The 22,495-nt window shown below is 35.6% G+C and overlaps 1 protein-coding gene across 2 annotated transcripts in view; it reads right to left on the bottom strand.

Moving 5' to 3' along the window:
- Wwox (WW domain-containing oxidoreductase) overlaps positions 1–22,495 on the bottom strand; it is a 75,106-nt gene that overhangs the window by 30,353 nt on the left and 22,258 nt on the right. For both annotated transcript variants that reach the window (XM_081741790.1, XM_081741787.1), the window contains exons 3-5: positions 20,259–20,495; positions 12,567–12,762; positions 4,801–4,986 (exon numbers count right to left, since the gene is read on the bottom strand). In XM_081741790.1, coding sequence (XP_081597916.1) covers positions 4,801–4,986; positions 12,567–12,762; positions 20,259–20,495 — 619 coding nt within the window. The remainder of the gene's footprint in view (positions 1–4,800; positions 4,987–12,566; positions 12,763–20,258; positions 20,496–22,495) is intronic.

Below are 22,495 nucleotides of genomic sequence, written 5' to 3'. Positions count from 1 at the left end.
GCAATCACCTCGTCACTTTTGGCCATGCATTTATGTAACACCCAGGCCCGTGCTGGCCCACCGGGACACCGGGACGTGTCCCGGTGCGCCCTCCGAAATATCACAGTATAAATAAAGGTACAAGTTTTATAGTAATAAATTCTTACAGTTTTATTGGTAAAGAACCCGTGAAAGGTGTAGTGCGCCCTTTACATTAGGTGCCCTTCCGAGACCACATCAAAGATGAACGATTTTATTTACTCTTCTGTATAGCACAGTTCTGTACAATAAATACACACAGTTACTGTTGACGAAGAACCCGTGAAAGGTACAGTGCGCCCTTTACATAAGGCGCCCTACAAAACATTACATTATAGATAAGTGGTTTTAGTTATGCTGTATATCAGCTTTGTTTAATAAATTCAAATACTGATTGGTAGTACAGAACCTGTGAACAATACAAGGCGCCCTTTACATAAGATGCCCTGCGAAATATCACATTATTTTTTTAAAATTTTATTCTTCTGTATTTCAATTTTGTATTATAAATTTATACAGTTACTATTGGCAGAGAATAAGTAAAGAGTATAATCACTTACAAAAATATTATAAAGTTATATAGCTATAAAACGAAACAATGTGATACTTCAAGAATAGTTCGGATAGTCAAACGTACGATGCATTTATGTAATATTACACTGACACTACTCCCTAATTTACGATTTTTACGATTTTTTAGGATTTCGATTCGAAGTTAGCTATTTACGTTAATACTAAAACACATTTGGTGGTGATTTTGATATAGAAAGGCATCCATACTTTCTTTCAAAGTATATATATTCCCGTTTGTATGGGCGCCCTTTTAGTAGACTTGTCCACCGCCCTCACTAGTATCCCAGCACGGCCCTGGTAACACCCTGTATATATGTTACACCTTTTGCCAAAGTGAAATGACAAAAAATTTTCCAGGCCCAAATCTCATCTATGTTGAAAATTTGATCGAGATCGGTCGAGTGGTTCAAGAGAGTGAGTCAGCAACATAGTGACTTTCTATTTTATAATACAGATTTCAATGCACTGCCTTATATTGCGTTTTCCCGCAGTTAAACCGCGTTATATTTTCCGTACAGAGAGTCTGTCTTTCTCTTTTCACTTTGATAATTTAAACTTTATCATTGAGTGACAATGAAACATCCAACTTGGCCTTGGCCGTGATGTTCACTGTTAAAAAGCTGGGAATAAATTAGCTGGCTGAAGTGTAAAAATGTCAATTAATTGTATTGTAAGACCAATAAATAGGCCTAACTAAATTTTTTCCAAAAAATTTAGAAGTTTCCATTCTCCTCCACATTCTAACTTTTGCTTTGGAGTATTATACACAAATACATTCAGCATTCACAAAGCAAAAAGTAATGCTCATTGGACATTCTTATTTTTCACTAGCAGCCGAGGTACCGTCAATAATACCCTCTCAAAAGAAGTGAACTAAGTTACCCGTATACAGTATAGAGCAGAGAATAAGATGAAAGCGGTGAAAGTAGTAATATAATGAAAATAATTTTCTTTATCGTGCGTTATTCCAAAAATATTTCCATATTGTGTAGTTTCTAGTGAATGTTTCAAATACTGTTTTCCGTTTCCGAGTTGGATAAATTCCGTATTATGAAAATAATATACAGTAAAACACAGCTGGTTCCTTCCTCAGTGGCAAAGTGAAAGGGATTAAAACGGATAGGAGATAAAAGGTGTAAAACAAGGAATACATACCACTAAATAAATAAATGTAATGTAAAGAGTCGATCCTGAGATGAACGAGCAAAGCAAAGTAGAAAAAAGAGTGGACTGAATCAAAGAAAGCGCGGTGTCTATGTTAAGTCAATATTGCCAGATTCGAAGTAGGCATCAAAGGTAGGTACCCAAGTTCTATCAATGTTGCCAGTATCAAGATTCAATGCAGGTTTGTATTTATGAATGAAGAATGATTCTTTGATCCCCCGTTGTTTTTTTTTTTTGTTTTTTTTTTTTTTTTGTTTTTGCTGAACCTATAACCTTAACCTGTTTTATATTATGTGTATGTTGTTTTAAATGAAGCGCTAAGCCCGACATGCCCTCTTCTTGTGACTTTTTTGATTGTCTAACATGTTCTTTAATTCGAGTGTTGATACTGCGTTTCATATACTGTTGGCCTATACTGTTGGCCTATATATGAGGAGTCACATTCGCATTGAACGCGGTAAATGCCTGACTTATTTAGTGGATCAAAAAAGTAAGTTTTGAATCCGGTGAGGTGTTTTTGTAGACTTTTTGAAAAAAAAAAAAAAAAGCTTTAAGTTTTACGTCCCACGCTTATACCGGTTAGGCTAAAGGAGACGGTGATGATGAGATATGAATGAAATGGTGGAATGAAGAAAGTGGGAAGAAACAGGCGAACCCCGAGAAAACCCACGAGCACAGCGTTTGTCCACCACAAAGTCCACACGGCCCTAACTGGGATCGAACCAGGGACACCAAGCACCGGAGGTGAACGCTCTACCACTGAGCCATCGTGCCCCCACTGTAAACTTTTTGAGGGGATACTTGAAGCAGATATGTTATGCTTTGCAAGAATACGTTGAATTTTTGTCAATAATTGTGAAAAATAAGGAATTCCTATCCAAGGTTTTACTTCTTTGGAAGTGACTTTTCTGGGGGCTTGCAACGACCTACTTGTTTAACCACTTTTGTAAAATACACAACTTATAACCGTTTTCTTGTCTTATTTGGTACAAAAACTGTATTCCGTCATTAAGATCTTTCTGACGATCACAAATTAATAATACTCTGCGAAAAAATTCTTCCAAATATTGGCCTTGTACAATGGCGTATGAGCTGACTGTTGTTGTATGTAAGTAGTAATACTTTTGTTATGTGATCGGGCAACCAGTAAGTCTAAAAATGGAAGACAGTTATCAGATTTACGTTCAAGGGTGAACTTCAGCCTAGGATGCCGATTGTGGAATTGTTCAAATATTTGTACAAGTATATTTTCATCACGGCAGTAGTAAAATGTCATCAGCATAACGGTAATATCTAATATATTTAAATGTATTCTGCTATAAAATAGAAGTTTCAATCTGATTTAAAACAATATTCGACAATATTGGGGACAATGTATTACTCATGGCTAAGCCATCATTCTGAGAGAAGTAATGATTTTCAAATTGGAATACATTTGATTGTTAAAGAGACCTCACGTAATTGTAATAAAAAATTTGTTTCACAAGCAGATGCGCCATTTCGTAATAACCAGGATCGTGTACTATTGATAGTAAGTTCCAATTGTATGGACGGATACATATCAACAACGTCTATCGAAGCAAGTAAAATGGCATTGGCATTTACAAATGATGATTGTTGTTTAACGTCCAGACTGTTTTTCACAACATATTTGAAACCACTATTGTAACTATTAAGTTTTTTATATAACCATTTGGATAGTAAGTAGCTGGATGATTGAAACCTGATATGATCAGGAGAAGGGGAATGTCGGGCTTGTGCACCTTCGGAAGGCCAGATCGTTGCAAGCCCCCAAAACAGTCACTTCCAAAGAAGTAAAAACTTGGATAGGAATTCCTTATTTTTCACAATTATCGACAAAAATTCAACATAATCTTGCAAAGCATAACATATCTGCTTCAAGTATCCCCTCAAAAAGTCTACAAAAACACGTCGCTGGATTCAAATCTTACTTTGCTGATCCACTAAATAAGTCAGCCATTTACCGCGTTCAATGCGAATGTGACTCCTCATATATAGACCAAACGAAACGCAGTATCAACACTCGAATTAAGGAACATGTTAGACAACCAAAAAAGTCACAAGAGGGCATGTCGGGTTTAGCGCTTCATTAAAAATAACATACACATAATATAAAACAGATTAAGGTAATAGGTTCAGCAAAACCTAAAAAACAACGGGAGATCAACGGATCATTCTTTATTTATTCATAAATACAAACCTGCATTGAATCTTGATACTGGCAACATTGATAGAACTTGGGTACCTACCTTTGATGCCTACTTTGAATCTGGCAATATTGACTTAACATAGACAACACACTTTCTTTAATTCAGTCTACTCTTTTTTGTACTTCACTTTGTTCATTCATCTCAGGATCGACTCTTTACATTAAATTTGTTTATTTAGTGGTTTGTATTCCTTGTTTTACACCTTTTATTTCCTATCCGTTTTAATTCCTTTCACCTTGCCACTGAGGAAGGAACCAGCTGTGAGTTCGGAAACGTCTAAAAATTGCTTAGGCTTTGCAAGGGAGGATTCATTGGTAAGTAGCCAATTTTTTGTTAATTTAAATCATCCTCTCATGCGCTCATATAATTATAATTATACGAGGAGTTTATATACCAGGAGGTTTTCCTCCGTGCAGGTTATTTATTTATAATCAATATGTAAATGTTTACTAGTATTTCTTGTATGTTTGTGTAAAGTACATAAAAAAGATACATCTCACTTTTTTCTTTTATTACTACCGAAAAATACAAGCTACTTAAGTTAATAACAGTTATCCTTCTTCACTACTTTAAATATCTTGGTGTTAATTTATTTTCTAAAATTAACAAATTTAAATTTACAAAACATAGCATACACTAATTTTATAGTTACGAATTTGTCTGATGGAAATCTTGGAGGATCCTTAGTCACGAAGGTTAGCTATGAAAAAGCACACAAGAGGGAGACAGATTCAATACCCCATCAATCCAGCGATCAATGTATGTATTATTTCAAACTTATAATATAACAATAATAATAAAAATATACTCTTACCTATGCGACTCTGAAGCCACAACAACTACTCTTGGAGCTAATGAATTCACTAGAACAGGTTCCAGCAGCAGAGTTAAGTAAAAATGACTCAAATGATTTACTTGGAAAGTGGTTTCGTAGCCATCTGGAGTTTGTGTATAGGGCACTCCGAACACCCCTGCGTTTAAAATTAACATATCCAACACTCTGAAACAATTAATGAAATAACTTGTTAAGGCACAAAAATAAATAGATAAACAAATAAAAATCAAAACTGAACAAGGTGGTAACTTGTATTTACAACGATATGGTATATTTGTAACGCTTCCATTTTTCTTGTAATCTTAATTATTGCGGGCAAAAGGTATTGCTTAAAAGTGCACAGACTGTGATGATGAAGATATATATATATATATATATATATATATATATATATATTGTAATAAAATATATGGAGAAATAAGTATCGAACGAAGAAAATATCCGAAATAAGAACTTATTATTTTGGAGAGGGAAATTCATCTGTGATACAGCTCACAGGGAGGCAACTTTGAAAGCTTAAATGGGCACTCCATTTTTTATTGCTGATTCGGATTCTACGGGAGAAAATAAGTATATTTTATTCAAAACATTTTTTCGATTCGTAATAGATGGTGCTGTAATCAAAGAACACTACTTTTACTTAAGTTCCTTCAATTGGGAGCTCCATGTTTTATTCCAGAATAAATCTGTGATAAATAGTGCCATCTTTTGTCTTAAACGTTTTTTCGACTCGTGGAACATGGCGCGAGAGGTGGCCTTGCATTCGGGTGAATTCAAATAATTGAAATGTGACAGCACAATTAAGAACAGTCTACGGTTATAAACGTAGTTGGCCACCAAGCATTTTATCGATTGCATCTCTCCGTAGTCATGAAACTATGTCAAACTAGTTCAAAAACAACATGAATGCAGTTCAAATAAATAAAGCAACTCAACGACTGTAGTAAAATATATATCCAATTGAATATGGTGTCGGTGGTATACGACCCGATGGCAGAACTTTCTTTGTTTCTGCGATGAGCTTTTGTAAGTTAAAAATTTTCTGCGGGAATTCCAAAACAAAAAATCAAGATGATACTATCACGTTTTTATTACAGCGTTACATGAAGGATGTAAACAGTGGCATCCCTAGCTCGAGTTACAACCTGTGAAGTCACATTTTTTGAAATAGTTTTGCTAAAAGAAGCAGATTTAAAATATTTATGATATGATACGCCGTATTTTGTAATGAGAGCAGGTTTAAGACTTTTTTTTTTTAAATTATCCTGATGGAGGTTCATTTAGGATGATGTATGTAAGCTAATCTGTTGTCCAATATCATCACTAAGTCTATCCTTAGCTGCTTGCCTTTTCTCCATCACATTAGTAACCACTGAACCCCAGCTTTCACATATGGCCTTAGACAATACTATACTCAAACAAACTCTTTACGCGACGTAAAAAGCAGTTCAAACTATATTTATGCAAGTCATCCGTACATTTAAGACATGTATGCATAGCAGGCATATTTTTATACTTTTCTGTCTGATATTTGTTTTTCCTCTTGGCAATTTTTCTGCACATGCGCGGCAAATTTTCTGCGATAGCTATTGGGGTATACAAAATATGAAATAAATAAACTTCATAAGTAATACAAATGAATCGAATGAAGCGACTTTCTCAATTAAAGATATGAGCATCTAGTATAAAAAGTATCGGATAGCCTCTACTGTGTCGTAGGCGTGGATTATTGAGAGAAGCAGCTGGTAAAATGTCAAGTACATAACTACGATTACCATGGCACGCTACCCCTAATCCGGACGCGAAAAAATATATTCCCATTTAAGCTTTTAAAGTTATCCCCACCCTACCCTTCGGGGGCGGGGACAGGTGAAGTTTCTTCTCCAAAATATTAACATTTTATTTCGGACATTCTTTTCATCCAATGTTTATTTCTCGGATGACCTTTAAAAACTCGCATTCAAGATGCAAAATACTTTTTGCACGTCTTATCTGAAAGAATCTTGTTTCATAAAACTTTGGACATCTCACGCTGACATTTAAAAGCATGCATAAATTTGGCTCAAAGAATGATTAGAAAGGAAGTGAAAGTTTGGTTAAACTTATGTACTAGAAATATTGTTTGCAAACTGCTACATCTTTTTTAAATGTCAGAATAATTGAAGGACTTGCTTGAAGAAGAGCTAATCCCACTTCTCTATGAAAAATAAGTTTTGTGGTTGAAGTGTAAGCTAGAGTCATCTAGTGTTTACTCATTGAACTAAATGCACTGTGAGATATGCCCAATACCTTGCAATAGGCATCATAACAAATGATGGCGAATGAACTGTTCAGCTTCTTGGTGAAAGAAGGGATAATCCCTCAATGCCTCTTAGCTCACCGTAGAGGAATATAAGCATATTTTGATTGGCCCTGTGGACGCCAGCTTGTCGTTTAGCTCTAATGAGATGTTTGTGCTTTAAGTGGTTGCTAGTAAACAATTATGACGGACGTAAATGGTGTGTCTATGAGTAATATGGAACGTAACGGTGTTGTGAATGAAGTCGAAAAAACGAAAGAGAAATAGTACGGAATGGAAAGATAAGATAAGAAAGACTGGGGACTGAAGAACAAGAATATGTAAACAGAGAATGCAAAGTTGTGAAAAAGAAGGCGAGAGTGGAAAATAAACAGTGCTGTGCAACAACATGATGCAAAAAATAAAATATTAACAAATAGTGAGAAAGATTCCATTTTTCATGAATACTATAAGTTGGGTGATTATAATAATCAAACAGCATTTCTGTTTGGACTGATAAAGAAACAGCCATGCAAGCGAATGTACAGAGAAGATGCAGTACAAGAGGATATTTCCAGGCGTACTCGGTATATGTAATATTATGTAAAACACCCTGCTGAAGGTTGCGACATTAGGTTATGTAAGTCTGGATTTCTTAATATATTCAGTATTTCAACCAATGGGTAAGGCGAGCTGCACAAGGTTCGAGCAATACGCAGTGTTCTCCCAGAATGGATAGTAAGGGAAGGCATACCAATAGATTACCAGCAATATCTAATGAGGTTATTGACAGTGTCAGAAAGCATATCACATCTTTTCCCAGATATAGGTCACACTACAGTCTACGAGATAATCCCAACAAAATGTATATCAGGTCAGTGAATAATGTTGAACAAATGTACAGGTGTAAAATGTGCGAGCAAAATAATATTACACCGATAGAGAGTTCGATGTATCGGTTTATTTTCAACACATATTTTAACATTGCATTTAAACTACTGAGGTCCGACATGTGCAAGCAGTGTGATGAGTTTTGTGAGCTTGTGACATGAGTTATCATTAAAATACAAGGTTCATTTGTTACAAGCACAGAAGGCTCGTAACTCTTTCCAACGCTAGAAAAAACAATCACAATGACGACACGGATACACTTATTATTGCAATGGATTTAGAACAAGCCCTTCCTACACCGCATTTAACCACAGAAACTGTATTCTATCTACGTCAGTTATGGACGTATAACTTTGGAATTTATTTTTTCGACAATGAAACTGCAACAGCAATGAATATGTGTGTGGCCAGAATGTACAGCAACAAGGGAAGCAGAAGCAATTGAAAGCTGTCTATATCGAGTACTTAATAAAACAATAACAAAAGGGAATAACAAGCACGAAAAACTGTTAGTATTTACTGATTCGTGTACTGGACAAAACAAAAATTTTGTAATTATGAATCTTTTCGTCTACATGGTCCAGCTTCAGTGGATTGAAGAAATTAAGCATCGCTTCACGGTTCCAGGTCATACTTTTCTTCCCCGTGATGCTGGTTTTGGTGTGCTAGAAAAACTAAAAAGAAAAACTTAGTATGTGTTCACACCACACAACTGGATGGTCCTTATCCAACAAACTTGTACGACCAAGCCATTTGAGGTACTGGAAATGGGAAGGAATGATTTTGTATCTTTCAAATCTCTAACTGAAAAGCTGGTCAAACACCAGAAAACCATGCATGGAGGAAAAGTTGACTTTCGAAAAGCAAGTGCTCTTAGGTTTACTGGAGGACACAAATTGGACATCAAATATATATATACGGAGACCTTGCTGACTAAGACACTGTCACTTTTAGCGGGGAAAGGGACGAGAACCTGTACTTCGAGACCTTCTTTTCCCAATTAAGTATCCCGATGGAAGAGGAATAAAACACAAGAAACTTCAAGACCTTCTTTCCCTTTTGAAGTTCATTCCAGCTAATCATCATAGCTTCTACCAAAATTTGCAGACAGATAATATTGAGTGCACGTAGACTGCTTCCTGGACATTCCATTCTGAGGGTATGATGTATTAGTTCAGTTCCTGTTGTCCATATTTATTATACATATGCAGGTATATCTGCAATAGTGTTCTGTATCTATTCCTATCCTCTTACGGTACTTCGATTCTTTTCTACATATAAAATACTTTAACTGCATTTTTCTCCAAATTACAAAGTTGTGGGATAGGCCCTTCTTTCAATGACCCCTTTAATTTTAAAATAAGAATAAACATTGTTTTAGCTTATGAGACGCATAATCATTAACAGAAAATTACAAATGTATAACTATTGATGGAGAATGATTAAATATGTACTTACAAATGTATAACAATTAATAAATCTTGCCTTATAAACATGAAGTAGAAAATACACTTTAATGTCTGTAAATGTGCCTCATATCTAAGGATCATGTCAGATGAAATTAGTCCGACTTTGCACTGAATATTCACCCAGTGCATGCACTGATGTGCATCTTTGTCAGCAATTTTCGTAAACTCGTAATTACTTCCGAAATAAACATCTTTGCGAATTAAAATACATTACAACGAAAACACAAAAGCTAAAATATCAGTAAGTGCATTCTAAAATAATTTCATTTCTGTTATAAGTTACCTTCACTTAATGACGAAAAGGAAACTCCAATAATATCGAAACTAGTAGGAATGAAAAAGGACAAACACTGGAATTATACTTGTATCGAATATAAGTTCACTATTGATCTAACTGCATTTTGTGAATGGTTTATCAATATGATGTTCCACTGCACAAGCAAAAACCAAAAGATAATACGCACAGCCGTAGAACGTAAGTTTGTTATACATCGTTAGTGAAAATCATAGATAAGTTTGAAATTACCATGAAGTTTTAAGTTTGAGTTTTAAAAAACAAGCAATCAATAATATATCTAAAAAGGTCTTAAATTTTTCATTTTAAATGCTTTTAAAACCTGAGGCTTCGCAAATTTAAACCCCCTGCTCTTAGCAGAATTCCTGACATTTCCCGCTTTCTCAAATTTCCTGACATTTACCGGTTTTCCAGGTTTGTCGCCACCTTGTTTACTCACAGGTATTACTGACTCTTTATGTCATACAATATAAATAGTAATCAAAATGTAGAAGCACAAACTTAAAATAAATTATGTTTCGCTGTGAGAAAACTTCGCACATATAAATATGAAATACTGAAGGAATGATATGATTTTTGATTTAATGAAAAATGTCATTTTGAAAGCCAAAGTATTGGTACAATATGACATAACAATATGTTCATGTAGTAGAGTGAAAAACGACTTGCTGATGACTTGTAGCTTTTAGGAACCAATTGAAATAGAGGGCGAAAATTGATCTCTTTCAAGGGTACGCTGCCAATTTCCCCATGTGATCGAACTTCTGGACGTAAACTTTTCTGACAATAATACAGAAAACTTATGTGGCCCTCGTAGTAGCATAGTCGCTAATACTCTCGACTTCGGTGCGAGCCATCCCGGATTCGATTCCCCGTGACACTCCTTTTTTTTTTTTTTTTTTACAGGCCAGCCTCCTTATTCACATCAGGATGGTATCTAACATAATGATCCCAGACAGCTTCCTTCTTTCCCCATACCTTTCTTCTCTTATTCTCCGGTAGTGCGATCGCCAAGGGGCGCCATCCCCCATACATAACAAGTTAACACGATCATAGGTGACTGGAGCTCAGAAATCTAATCCTACGATATAAACGAGTTTTGACGGAATAGTTTTACTTTCACACTCTTTTTTCTATGTTGTTGTTATTGTTGTCTTGTTTTTTCTTTCTTTTGTTAGCATGTCCCTGTGTAAAATGACAAAGTTATGCTGTATCTGGGAATTTGTTTAATAAATAAATAAATAACTTTGCTGATCTCACGAGCAGCAGTATTCCATTGTGCTAGAGCGTTGGCTTATTTATACCTCTGCATATGATAAATTAACATGCTAAATATAGAATTCTCCAAGAAAGCTAGAGCCCGTCTCTGATAAAACACTCATATAAAAACATAATTTTTGATGTTAACTTCAGAACATGAAATGCAATCTGTGTAGTATTACGAGGGCTGCTATATATATTTCTGGCCTAATAATGAAAATACGAATATTTATCAACGAAAATGGTTTTATTGTTTTTCAAAATATTCTCCATCAAGATTTATACACTTTTGCATGCGCTCAAACCAATTTTCGAAGCACTTTTTCCACTCCGATTGAGACACCTCCAAAACATGGTTTTTGAATGCTTCAACAGCATTTTCTGGCGACGAAAATCGTTGACCACGCATTTTTTTCTTGATGTGTGGGAATAAAAAGAAGTCATTGGGTGCCAAGTCAGGGCTGTACGGCGGATGACCCATCACTTCGACGTTTTGGCCGGTCAAAAATGCGCTGGTTTGAGCCGATGTGTGAGAGCTCGCATTGTCATGGTGCACAATGATTCGTCTTCTCTTGTTCATTTTTCGAATTTCTCCGAAGACTTCAGGCAAACAAATGGTGGTGTACCACTCAGAATTGACCGTCCTACGTTGCTCAAGCGGAACAGTCGCCACATGACCAGTTATGCCGAAGAAACAGGCGACCATTTGCTTCGAAGTGCTTCTTCCACGAACAACTTTCGTTGGATTTGGCTCGTCTTGGAAGACCCACACGGTCGATTGCTGTTTTGTTTCGGGCTCATACGCATAGATCCATGATTCGTCACCTGTGACGATCTTATAAACGTCTTTTGAAGCACCGCGATCGTATTTTTTCAGCATTTCTTTACACCAATCCACACGAGCTTTCTTTTGAGCGATTGTCAAATTGTGCGGGATCCAACGAGAACAAACCTTTTTTACGGCCAGGTGTTCATGCAATATCGAATGTATGCTGGTGGAAGAAATGCCTAGGCATGCCTCTATCTCACGGTAAGTCACATGACGGTCTTGCATTATCAGTTCACGTACGGCATCGATGTTTTCTGGCACAACGGCTGTTTTTGGACGACCTTCACGGAATTCGTCTTTGAGCGAGCGTCGGCCACGATTGAATTCGTTGTACCAGTTTTTCACAGTGCTATAGGATGGTGCTTCGTCGCCATACAAAGATTTAAGTTCATCGATGCACTCTTGTCGTGATAATCCACGTCGAAAGTTGTGAAAAATGATCGCACGAAAATGTTCACGAGTTAATTCCATTTTTTTGCCAAGTTGATTTCTTCAAGTACCTGTAAAAGAAAAAAAAATTGTCGTAAGTCAAAAAGTTCTGAGTACATTTATGCTACAAAATGTCAAACTTTCCAATGGAAATGTCAGATTGCACCTGGCAACACTTAGTGTTGCCTAGGCCAGAAATATATATAGCAACCCTCGTACAAACTGTCAGTTCTAGCAAATCAACGTAGCTCAACAATCCCATCGATTAAAAAAAGAAGAAGAAAAATAACTTACTTGTATTTTAACTTAAAGTTAGTTGCGAAATTCTTTGTGCTCTGAAGACTTTCGAGATTTAGCTCCATGCTCTCGCAACAGGCATTCGGTCGATCTTTCTTGATTTGCTCAATAGCTTCATCTGCTTTTTGTGTATTTCGACAAGCGAATATTACAGTGCATCCATGGAAGATTAATGACTTTGCAGTTTCATAACCTAAGAGTTTTAATTAGTATACAAAATATTCATAAATATATGAAATTTGCTAAATGAAAGAAACATATGAAATCAGTTTATATACAACGCATCAAAATAGTTTGCCACTCAACCGACATATATTGTTTCTTATGATTTTGCTTTACAATATTGTATGTATAACACCGAGATTATTACGAACGAAACCTAAAATTAAAATGCCATCTGAACACTATTATTTTTATCTGATGTATGGTACTCTCAGCTGCTATTACTTCTACAAATTAAATAGCTATTTCCCGGAACTAAGTTACTCTTTTATTTAATGGTCCAGGTACATGCAAACAACACTTCAAATTACTTCATAAATACTAACTTTTATCTTCATGCTACGAAATATTATTCTTTGCTTTTCTTTGCAATTCTTATAGCATGCAGGGGGCCGCGGTGGCTCAGTGGTAGAGCGTTCACCTCTGGTGCTTGGGGTCCCGGGTTCGATCCTAGCTCCCCGCCAAGTGAACTTTGTGGTGGACAAACATCGTGTGCGTGGGTTTCCTCGGGGCTCTCCCGTTTCCTCCTACTTTCTTCATTCCACCATTTCATTCATCATCACCGTTTCCTTTAGCCTAACCGGCTAACCGTGGGACGTAAAACTCAGTGATTTCATTTCATTTTTTTCTTATAGCATGCACACTTGTATACTATAGCATGCACATGCATGCACATGCAACGTCACAAACTACTGTCCTCTCACACTTTTCACAGACTATTTACTATACTATAACATTCTTTACAGACTATTCACTATTACTTAAGCATGTTTGACCTTGTGAACATAAACTAAAAGCAAGCACTCTACGAGGAAGAGGAACCCTTGAATTATTTTGGGTTTAAGTCTTATTTTCAATATAAGGCCCACATGAAACATGTACCTACACTTCAAGATCCCAATCATATTTGCTTCGCTTGCAAGAAAATAGGCTCTCCCGCACTAAATATACAATGCAGACTGTACTATACTGTATATACTGTATTACATGCTAAATTTTATTTAAAAGCTGAACTAAAAATATTTTAAAATGTAAACACAAAGTACCTACACCGTAATTAACCCATTCAGATCGCTTTTTCAACAATAGTCTTGTTTTGATTTTGTCGATTATGTGGTGGTAATGGTGACATTTCTCTAGGCAACCACTCGAGATTTTTCTCCGGAATAAACCACAATTTATTACCTTTGGGACCCAATTTATTACAAACATATGGTCCATCCATTTAGATATTGAAGGTTACGAACACTAAGCAAGTAATAATAATGGGATGAACATACGAAATAGTATGTCGCTATAAACTTTATTTTTAAGGATGCTGTTAAAATACTTTGGTGTCTCCGTCAGTGTACCAGAAAAAACATATGTTTATCTATGCATAACGTTTACAATACACCCTTGACGATACACCAAGACGACTGTCGCTCTGCTTTTGATCCGCAGCCCAGCCTTTTCTGTTTACGAAGTAAAGTATATCCGTGTATAGGTACACAATTCTAGAAATTTCTTCAAGACTACTAACAGTCCAAAGTACAAGTTCCTGGGATTTTTTTTTCCTGAAGGGAAAATTTTCATTCTTTTCTTCATTTCACATATCACTGTAATTGAATAATAGTTTTCTAATTTGGGAATTTAGCAAAAGTTAAAGTGAAATCCTAATACGTATACTCATCTTACTGAAAAAAAAAAAAAAAAAAAAAAAAATCTTCCGGCTAAACATAGAACTTCTACATGATAAAAGAAAATATGCCAAACAATTTGAATTGCAATAAGTCTGTACCTATTGCCCGTAGCAACCTACAATTGCTACTTGGTCGTTGAGAGTACAAGGGCGAGAAGTGTAAAAGATAAGTAGTATGGTCGTATGGAACAAAAAGTATCCTATTGGTTCATATTTAATTAAGTCTTTAGGTTTGCATCTGTACTAAATATGAGAAAATAAGTTAGTGACAATCAGACGTTTAACTGGAAGCGCGATCTATATAGTTCCTTGATATGTTAAAAATCCAGATAAACTATAGTCATCAATAAACGTTTCAAAACTAGAACAGTTCGTTAAGAGAGTGAAAAAAATAGTCAGATCATATGTCACTCTGTCAGCCATTGGTTTAGTGATAGTTGTTCACCTCTGGTGTTCGGGGTTCCTGGTTCAATCCCAGCTCGCGCCAAGAGAACTTTGTAGTGAACAAACACCGTGTGCGTGGGTTTTCACCGGGGTTCTCCCGTTTCCTCCCACTTTATTCATTCTACTATTTCATTCACTTCTCATCATCACCGTCTCTTTTAGCCTAGCCAGCATAACTGTGGAACGTAAAATTGAAAGTTCTCATTTCATTCCGTTTCTGTCAGCCATAATGAATATTGTCCTTGAATGTTGTAAACAAATCAAGAACATGTCCATCTCAAAGTAGGAATTCATTATCAAGAGAGAGAGAGAAAAGCGAACATTAGAAAGAGGAAGTTACGCCTAAAGAAAACAAATGCATTTAAAAAAAATAATAATAATAATAAGCTATATCCCTTCATATGAATTTCGAATATCATATGGTAAATTATTGTACTTCATCCAAGAACCCTATCTCTCCAGATATTGTTATGGGCTACTAAGATTACTATTATGGACAATCCCCCTTTATTCACGTGACTAGGTCTTCGTTCTGAAAGGGATAAACAAGTTTTAACCTTTGTCGCTACAACTTCAAATATACTGTAAATGTGATCAGAGATATTTTCGAAAAGCTCCAAGCAAATTTGACTCTTGTGGATTCGGTTATAAGCATTGTTGGCAGATTTATCAGTTCTACGTCTTCCCAGTTATGGAAAATCGTTGCACGAAGGAGAAAAGAAACAAAGAAAATACCGGAATATCGCGCTTACTGTTTCGTTACAAATATTGAAAGACCTAACACCTCACCGATGCTTTCTCCTCTCGAATCTCTCTTTGATGTTTTACTGTTCTAATAGTTAAGACATCCTCTTCCTTCCTTTCTTCTAGATACGGCTTTGATTCAGACATTTGGCTCTTGTTTAATTCATACGTTATTTAATGTTCCATTTACCTTTCCTTCTATTAGTAACCTTTTTTCTAGTAATATTTTTATATTGATTATTGTTTGTAAAAAGCAGAGAGACTGAAGTTTATATAGTAACGTGGTTTTACAGAGGTCTACTAAAATCCCAAAATGAAATTTCGTGACCATTTCTTTACCCAATCGTAAAATTTCCTAACATTTTCAAGAGCGAATTTGGGTGCGAATTAGGCCGAAATTTCATCCATGCGATAGAAACGTACTTTGCGTGCGATTTGGTAGCGTCTAAAACCGGCCATAGACATTTTTGATGGTGAATTTTGACGTTTTATCGAATAAAATTTTCCAATCTGTACTTACATTTGTACAGTTAAAAAAAAAATCGTGACCCAAAAGCTAAATTTTGTAACTTTCTCGTGACTTTCATGACCGTTTTCTAATTTCCTGACTTTTTCGTGACATTTGAGACTTTCGTGACCGATAGACACCCTGTTTTAGTGCTCTTTCTCTCAGATGGAGAGGGCCTATACGGAACGGGAGAGTTAAAAGAGTTTAGAATAGTAGAGAAGAGATTTGGAGGACAGAGGATTTTTACCATTCATCACATGGGAAAAATAGGTTTATGCAAAATACGAGCCTAATACCAAGCTATTCTCGAGACTTATTCCTTCTTCATCTGGCCTAACTATTTTCATATGTTCATATCTGTTCATATGTTCATATTTATGTGTTATGTTCATATGTTTGTATGTGATGTATTTCATATGTTTATATGTTTCTGTGTTCATATGTTTTACTGTGTTCATATGTTCATATGTTTTCATATGTTTCATATGTTGTTTCATATGTTTCATATGTTATGTTCATGTGTTTCATATATTTTCATATATTTTCATATGTTTTTAAATTATTCGATATTTCCATATTACCGTCGTTGAAAAAAATATCCTAAGGGGAGAAGTTAATTTAAATCTACAAAAATATAATTGTAAAATATTTCGCACAGGAACTCTATAACAGTACCGGAGACGAGATATAATAATGAAGAGAAAACAGAAATCTTCCAATTTCAGAACCCCTATTTAGAAAAAGGAGCGGAACGTTGACGACTCAAGGGGACGAGTAATATTAATAATTTGAATGTTTTCTTTCTTTCTTTTAAGCTTATATGCTTCAAATATTTTGATATGAGAAACTGTTGTAATATATTGTCATATTTCAAAGAATTCTTCTTTTTCCTCCTTTTTCTCAAGAATTTGAAATCTAAATCCAAAAAGGGAAGGGGGTTCAAGAACTTTCGAGTAAATATTTTTCAATCGATGAAATAGCCAGTTCGCCTTCTTTATGCTCCTTGATGACTTCAGAAAGCGGCCACACATATTATAATAATAATAAAAAATAAATAAATAAAATAATAATTAAGAAGACCAGGTTTAATTTCTTGCGGGACGGAAAGATAAACAGAGGGGCAGAGTTCTTTTTGAATACTATGCAAATTTCTTTTCTCGAGAGGGAAAGCTAATAAAATTACAATTTACCTTAGGTTAAGGACGGCGGTTAGACAACTTCGTGAGGGGGAAGAGTGTAATATCCTCCCTCCCCCCAAAAAAAAGGAAGAAAAAGAGGGGAAATCGCTGTCTTCATTCTGGGAGAAGAGATTATTAAATTAATAGCCTATACAGTCAAACAAGTCTATGAACAAAAGAACATTTTCCCCCTCCCCTTATTTTACCCTAAATTCAATTTTCTTGTACATCATGTATATGAAGTTTAAAATTCGGAGAGGATACATGGAACGTTATGACCTCTAGGCAGTGTTCATAAATCGACACAAACGAATTTCTTTTCTCCTATCATCGCTCGAAAGTAATAAAAAAAGTTTGACCACTCGGATAATTGTTCAGTACTAACGTTTATCAGCACGTTCATGGAATAAACTCGACTTACTATATACAGTTCGTAAAGCATGCGTCACCTAAGTAGTTTCTCAGCACTTATGATTTACAGGGTGTCTACTGGAATACCAGAAAGTAAATTCATGACTTTTTCATGACTTTTCATGACCTTTTTGTTCAAATTTTCATGACCACGGCGATAAAAATTTACCATTAGTAATAATAAACCCCTACCATCAGTGGTGCATCGGAACTATGCGGGTTGCTAGTCTTAAATATCACTTATTGTGAATCTTAAAGAAAGAATCTAAAATTCTGTCGCCTTGTGCTCGAGCACAGAATAGCACTTACCTAAATACGGGCCTGCTCTTACCAGTTAATCACTCTATACTGTATTTGAAGTTTTAATTCTGAGTATAATTATCCATCTAGCAGAAATTTGTCTAAAATTAAGCACTCAGAGAACTGCCCAAAGACAAAACAAATTATAAAAGAAATTCGTTTTAAAGAAATAGATCATCAAATTTAAAATCTGCAAACTTAAACGAATAATATTATTTGCATAAGTCTAAAGGCCCAAAACTACACAATTTACATTTCTTAGAAGTAAAGAAATAGCAGATCACAAAGTTGGACAGTAAAAAGTTGTTACTATATTACAGAGACTAGAAGATGAAATGGGGAGCAGCTAGGAAGACAGTAAAGTACCAGTTAGCCAGCACTAACTGGTGGGGGAAATTCTCACAATTACTGACCTGATACAACTGTTTCAGTACATGCAGTATGAGGTATAAAAGTATGAAGTATAAAAATATACTCTGAGATTTCAGATTTTCATGACCAGTTGGGTAAATAAAGGACTTTTTCATGACTTTCATGACCACTAAGCAAAATATATGACTTTTTCATGACTTTCATGACTTTCATGACCAGTAGACACCCTGATTTATCATATCAGTCTCTTGCAAACGCAGCATCGTAAGATATTTTATTTTCCATAGACTGTGAAGTAATGTCAGTCATAGGGTTAATTAGAAATTCGCATAAAAATGTCTGCATCATTCATAAAAAGTTCAAAGTATGAGTGGTCAAGAAGCTCCCCGTGATTATTGTAGATACAATTTTAAGTATCTACCGAAAAATATGTGCTTCAGTGTATACATAAAGAAAACGTAATATCTTTTCTAATAAAAAAAAAAAAAAAATGAAAAATAGAGCCAAGTTCTCGTACTTCGTTTATCACTTTGTTCGGCAAGGAAAAGGACGGAGATCAGAAAGGATGCTAAGTTCTATTGAAATTGAGACATCCGAATATGAAATTCGCAAACTTGCTAACAACTTGGCAGGCAAAGCCTCTCGAGGTGATACTATATAGAATTTGCTTTCAGCACTAAAGTTGCAAAATTTCATTTTCCAATTTTCAGATTTCAATAAAACTTCACATCATTTCAGATTTCTAGAACTGAAACCTTCTGTGTTAAGTATTGTGAAACAATGCCACGTATTACTGAGATAGGGCATGATCTGGTGCAGGTTACTAACGCAGCCAATTTTCATTGTAATATCTTCAAGGGATGTGAAACAATGGATGTCTGAAAAAAGGCTAAGTTGCTTCGTGTAAACACACACACACACACCATGCTCCAGATCTGAATGAGGGATAACTTGGCTTGGTGCACTGCCGTGCGTCTAGATTCCGTTCTCTGTATTGTTCCCTGCTGCGAGAGGTCCTTAATTCGATTCTGGATTATGTCTGTTTTCGGTGGACAATAACGTGTCCGGGGGTTTTCTCGGAATTCTACAGTTATACATTCTTATTCCATCAATCTTTCCACAATTATCAACTTGCAAGATGAAAAAATAAAAAAAAAAAAAAGATATAAAATATTTGTTTTACGTCCTACGGTGATGCTGGCTAGACTAAAGGAGACAGTGATGATGAGAAATAAATGAAATAGTGGAATGAAGAAAGTGAGAGGAAATGGAAGAACCCCGAGAAAACCTCCACCACAAAGCTCACTTTGGCGCAAGCTGAGAGACCGAACTAGGGACCCCACGCACCAGAGGTGAACGCTCTACCACTGAGTCACCGTGGTCCCCAATTATCCACTTATCTTTTTCAATATATCTGCTTTAGGCTAAACGGTGAACTTAATTTTATTTAATTTCTTCTCTGCACTAAAGTAAAATGCATCAAAATCATCTTCGAAACTATGGAAATAAGAAATTGTTTTATGGACTTTGGATACTTTTCTTTCATGCCTGAAGGACTTATTTATGTGTGAGCAACTTGTGGGATCACTTAGAACATTTAGTTCTTCATTGTTTGTAAAATTAATAATCGATACACTGGGTTTCAACAATGAATTAACACGCGTCTCATTTCCATAACACGTATAACACTGGATTACATTTTTACTACCTAACAGAAAACTGCAATAGGAATAACTAACAGTTCCGTTTCGAACACAATAGCTGAAACAAGAAAGCAAGAAAGAAAAAAAAAAAAAAAGAAAAAGAAAAAGAAAGAAAGAAAAACTTACCTATTCCTGTATTTGCACCCGTTATTAGGGCAATTTTTCCACTAAGGTCCCTGCCATGCAGAACCTGAAGCGCTGTACTTGATGCATCAAATCGCTGACGGATATCATTTGGGTATTCCTTTTCTTCTATGGCAAAGGCTAAACGTGGATCCGTATATGTTGTTTTCTGATTAACATGGTCTACGAAAAATACCGTTCCATCTTCACTAACATTCTTTTCCCAACCATATGGAAGCTCTGCAATTTAGCACAAAACAAAACGTAAGAAGTGATAAAAGGAATTGTTAGGAAGAAATACACAAATGCATTCGAAAAACAAATGTCATCTACTAGTACAACAGTATGTAATATCGACTCAGACTTACAAGTAGTTGCTAGAAAAGGTCCCAATAAACAACTAGACATGTCAACAAGCGTTTCTCCTTATTCTCGAAACTCACACGGGTGGTTCCCAACTTTGAAGGGGAGGAGGGCGTTAAAGCGAGCAAGGGGCGCAAGATACAACCAGAATAAATTACATTTAAATAAATTACAAATATTACGAATGTTGTAACGGAAAAGCGTTAAATATTGTACAAACACACAATAATTATTTGTATGAAATTGTGGGATTAAAAAAAGTTGTTATAATTCATAAAAATCAAAACCTTAAAAGAACAATTATTAAAAGTAGTCGTTTATCTTCAACATTATTTTCTATGTGGGTGATTCAGAAACTAATGCCTCCAAGCTCACTACTTGGCCAATAGTACTGTAAACATTCTGAACTGTTTATCATTAATACACTGATGTTTAAGTTATAAAATATCACTTGTTTCACCTTCCTATTTCTTCTCGTTTCAGAGTAGTGGAGTAATCTATGGCATCCAGTGATGAAACAGCGGGCTGTCATTGAATTTCTGATGTGCGGAAGGTTGTGCGTCCGGGAACATTGATCGCCGGCGACGAGTCGTGGATACGCCATTACGACCCGGAAGCGAAGTGTCAGTTGATGAAGTACCGCCACACGTTCTCTCCTCCGTAAAAATCAAAGTTGTATTGTTAACATTCTTCCTCATCCTGCATATAGTCCGGATCTTGCGCTCTGCGAATCTGGCTCTTCCCCAAACTTAAGGGTCAACGCTACAGTTGTGACGCAGAGGTGGAAGCAGCAATTCGGCAACGGTGCCGCCACGAGCCACCACAATTATTCGCCGACGGCATCAAAAACCTTGTTTTGTGTTGGTGCAAGTGTGTTGCCCGTAATGGGACTATGCTGAAAAATGATGCCACCATTTGTAGCTGACATTGCAAATTTTCCACTGAGACCTGTATCGGTGCTATCTGTCAAACACAAATAAAGGTATCATGTTGGTGGCATTATTTTCTGAATCACTCTTGTATATTTCATCAGGGGATGGGCAAAAAGGAATTCTGTTGCAATCTTAATGCTGTTAGATAGTTGAGTATTAAGATATCTAAACTACCAAAAATTCATTTTTAATATTTCACCCAATCAAGTTCTAAGTTAGTTTGTCAACACGGACTCAGTCACGTATTTGATCAACTGATCACTGAGGGAATTAAAGCAGAATAATCCAGTTAAGTTAGGCTAAAAAAAAAAAAAAAAAAAAAAAAAAAAAACTCAGGAAAGGTGACTGTAAAATTTATTGTATGTACAAAGGTCCAAATCGGATAACTCAAGTTTTGACTGGAATACAGGGAGTAATAACAATCAAGAACCACAAGTTCTTCAGAGATCACTATGATTGCTAACAAGTGTAACGGCACAGTAATAAGAGGATCTCTTCCTCATCATCACATGCAAGTTACATTTTCTTATTAATGCATGTCAAATTCTGTCACTGATAGAATCCAGTGTTTAGTAGTTTAGACTCTAACGTTTTGGCTATGTCAAGCTCTCTGGTTGTAAACGCAAACAATTGAATATTAACTGACTACCCAAAATTTTGTACTCAAAAACAAATAAATAGCTTTATATTTTATAATGGGGAATAATAAGAAGTAACGTCTTTAATTTAATTTTCTCTGAGAAACCAGACAGGTGGGAATACTTATACCTTTTTCATTATTTATGTAAAGGGACAAAAGTGGAAAACTATTAATTTAAAGAATATATTCAGAACAAAGCTGGTAAAACAAATAATACTGTACTACAATGATAAGTAGAAGTTTTGACAGAAAAAATATAAATTGATAGGAATTATTATTACTTAAGATCTGAGAATTTATGCTGC

This window comes from Thermobia domestica, chromosome 2 (assembly GCF_964235325.1).
Source record: "Thermobia domestica chromosome 2, izTheDome1.hap1.1, whole genome shotgun sequence".
NCBI lineage: Eukaryota > Metazoa > Arthropoda > Insecta > Zygentoma > Lepismatidae > Thermobia > Thermobia domestica.
The sequence above is the reverse complement of the archived record's forward strand: the minus strand, read 5'-3'. Positions and strand labels throughout refer to the sequence as shown.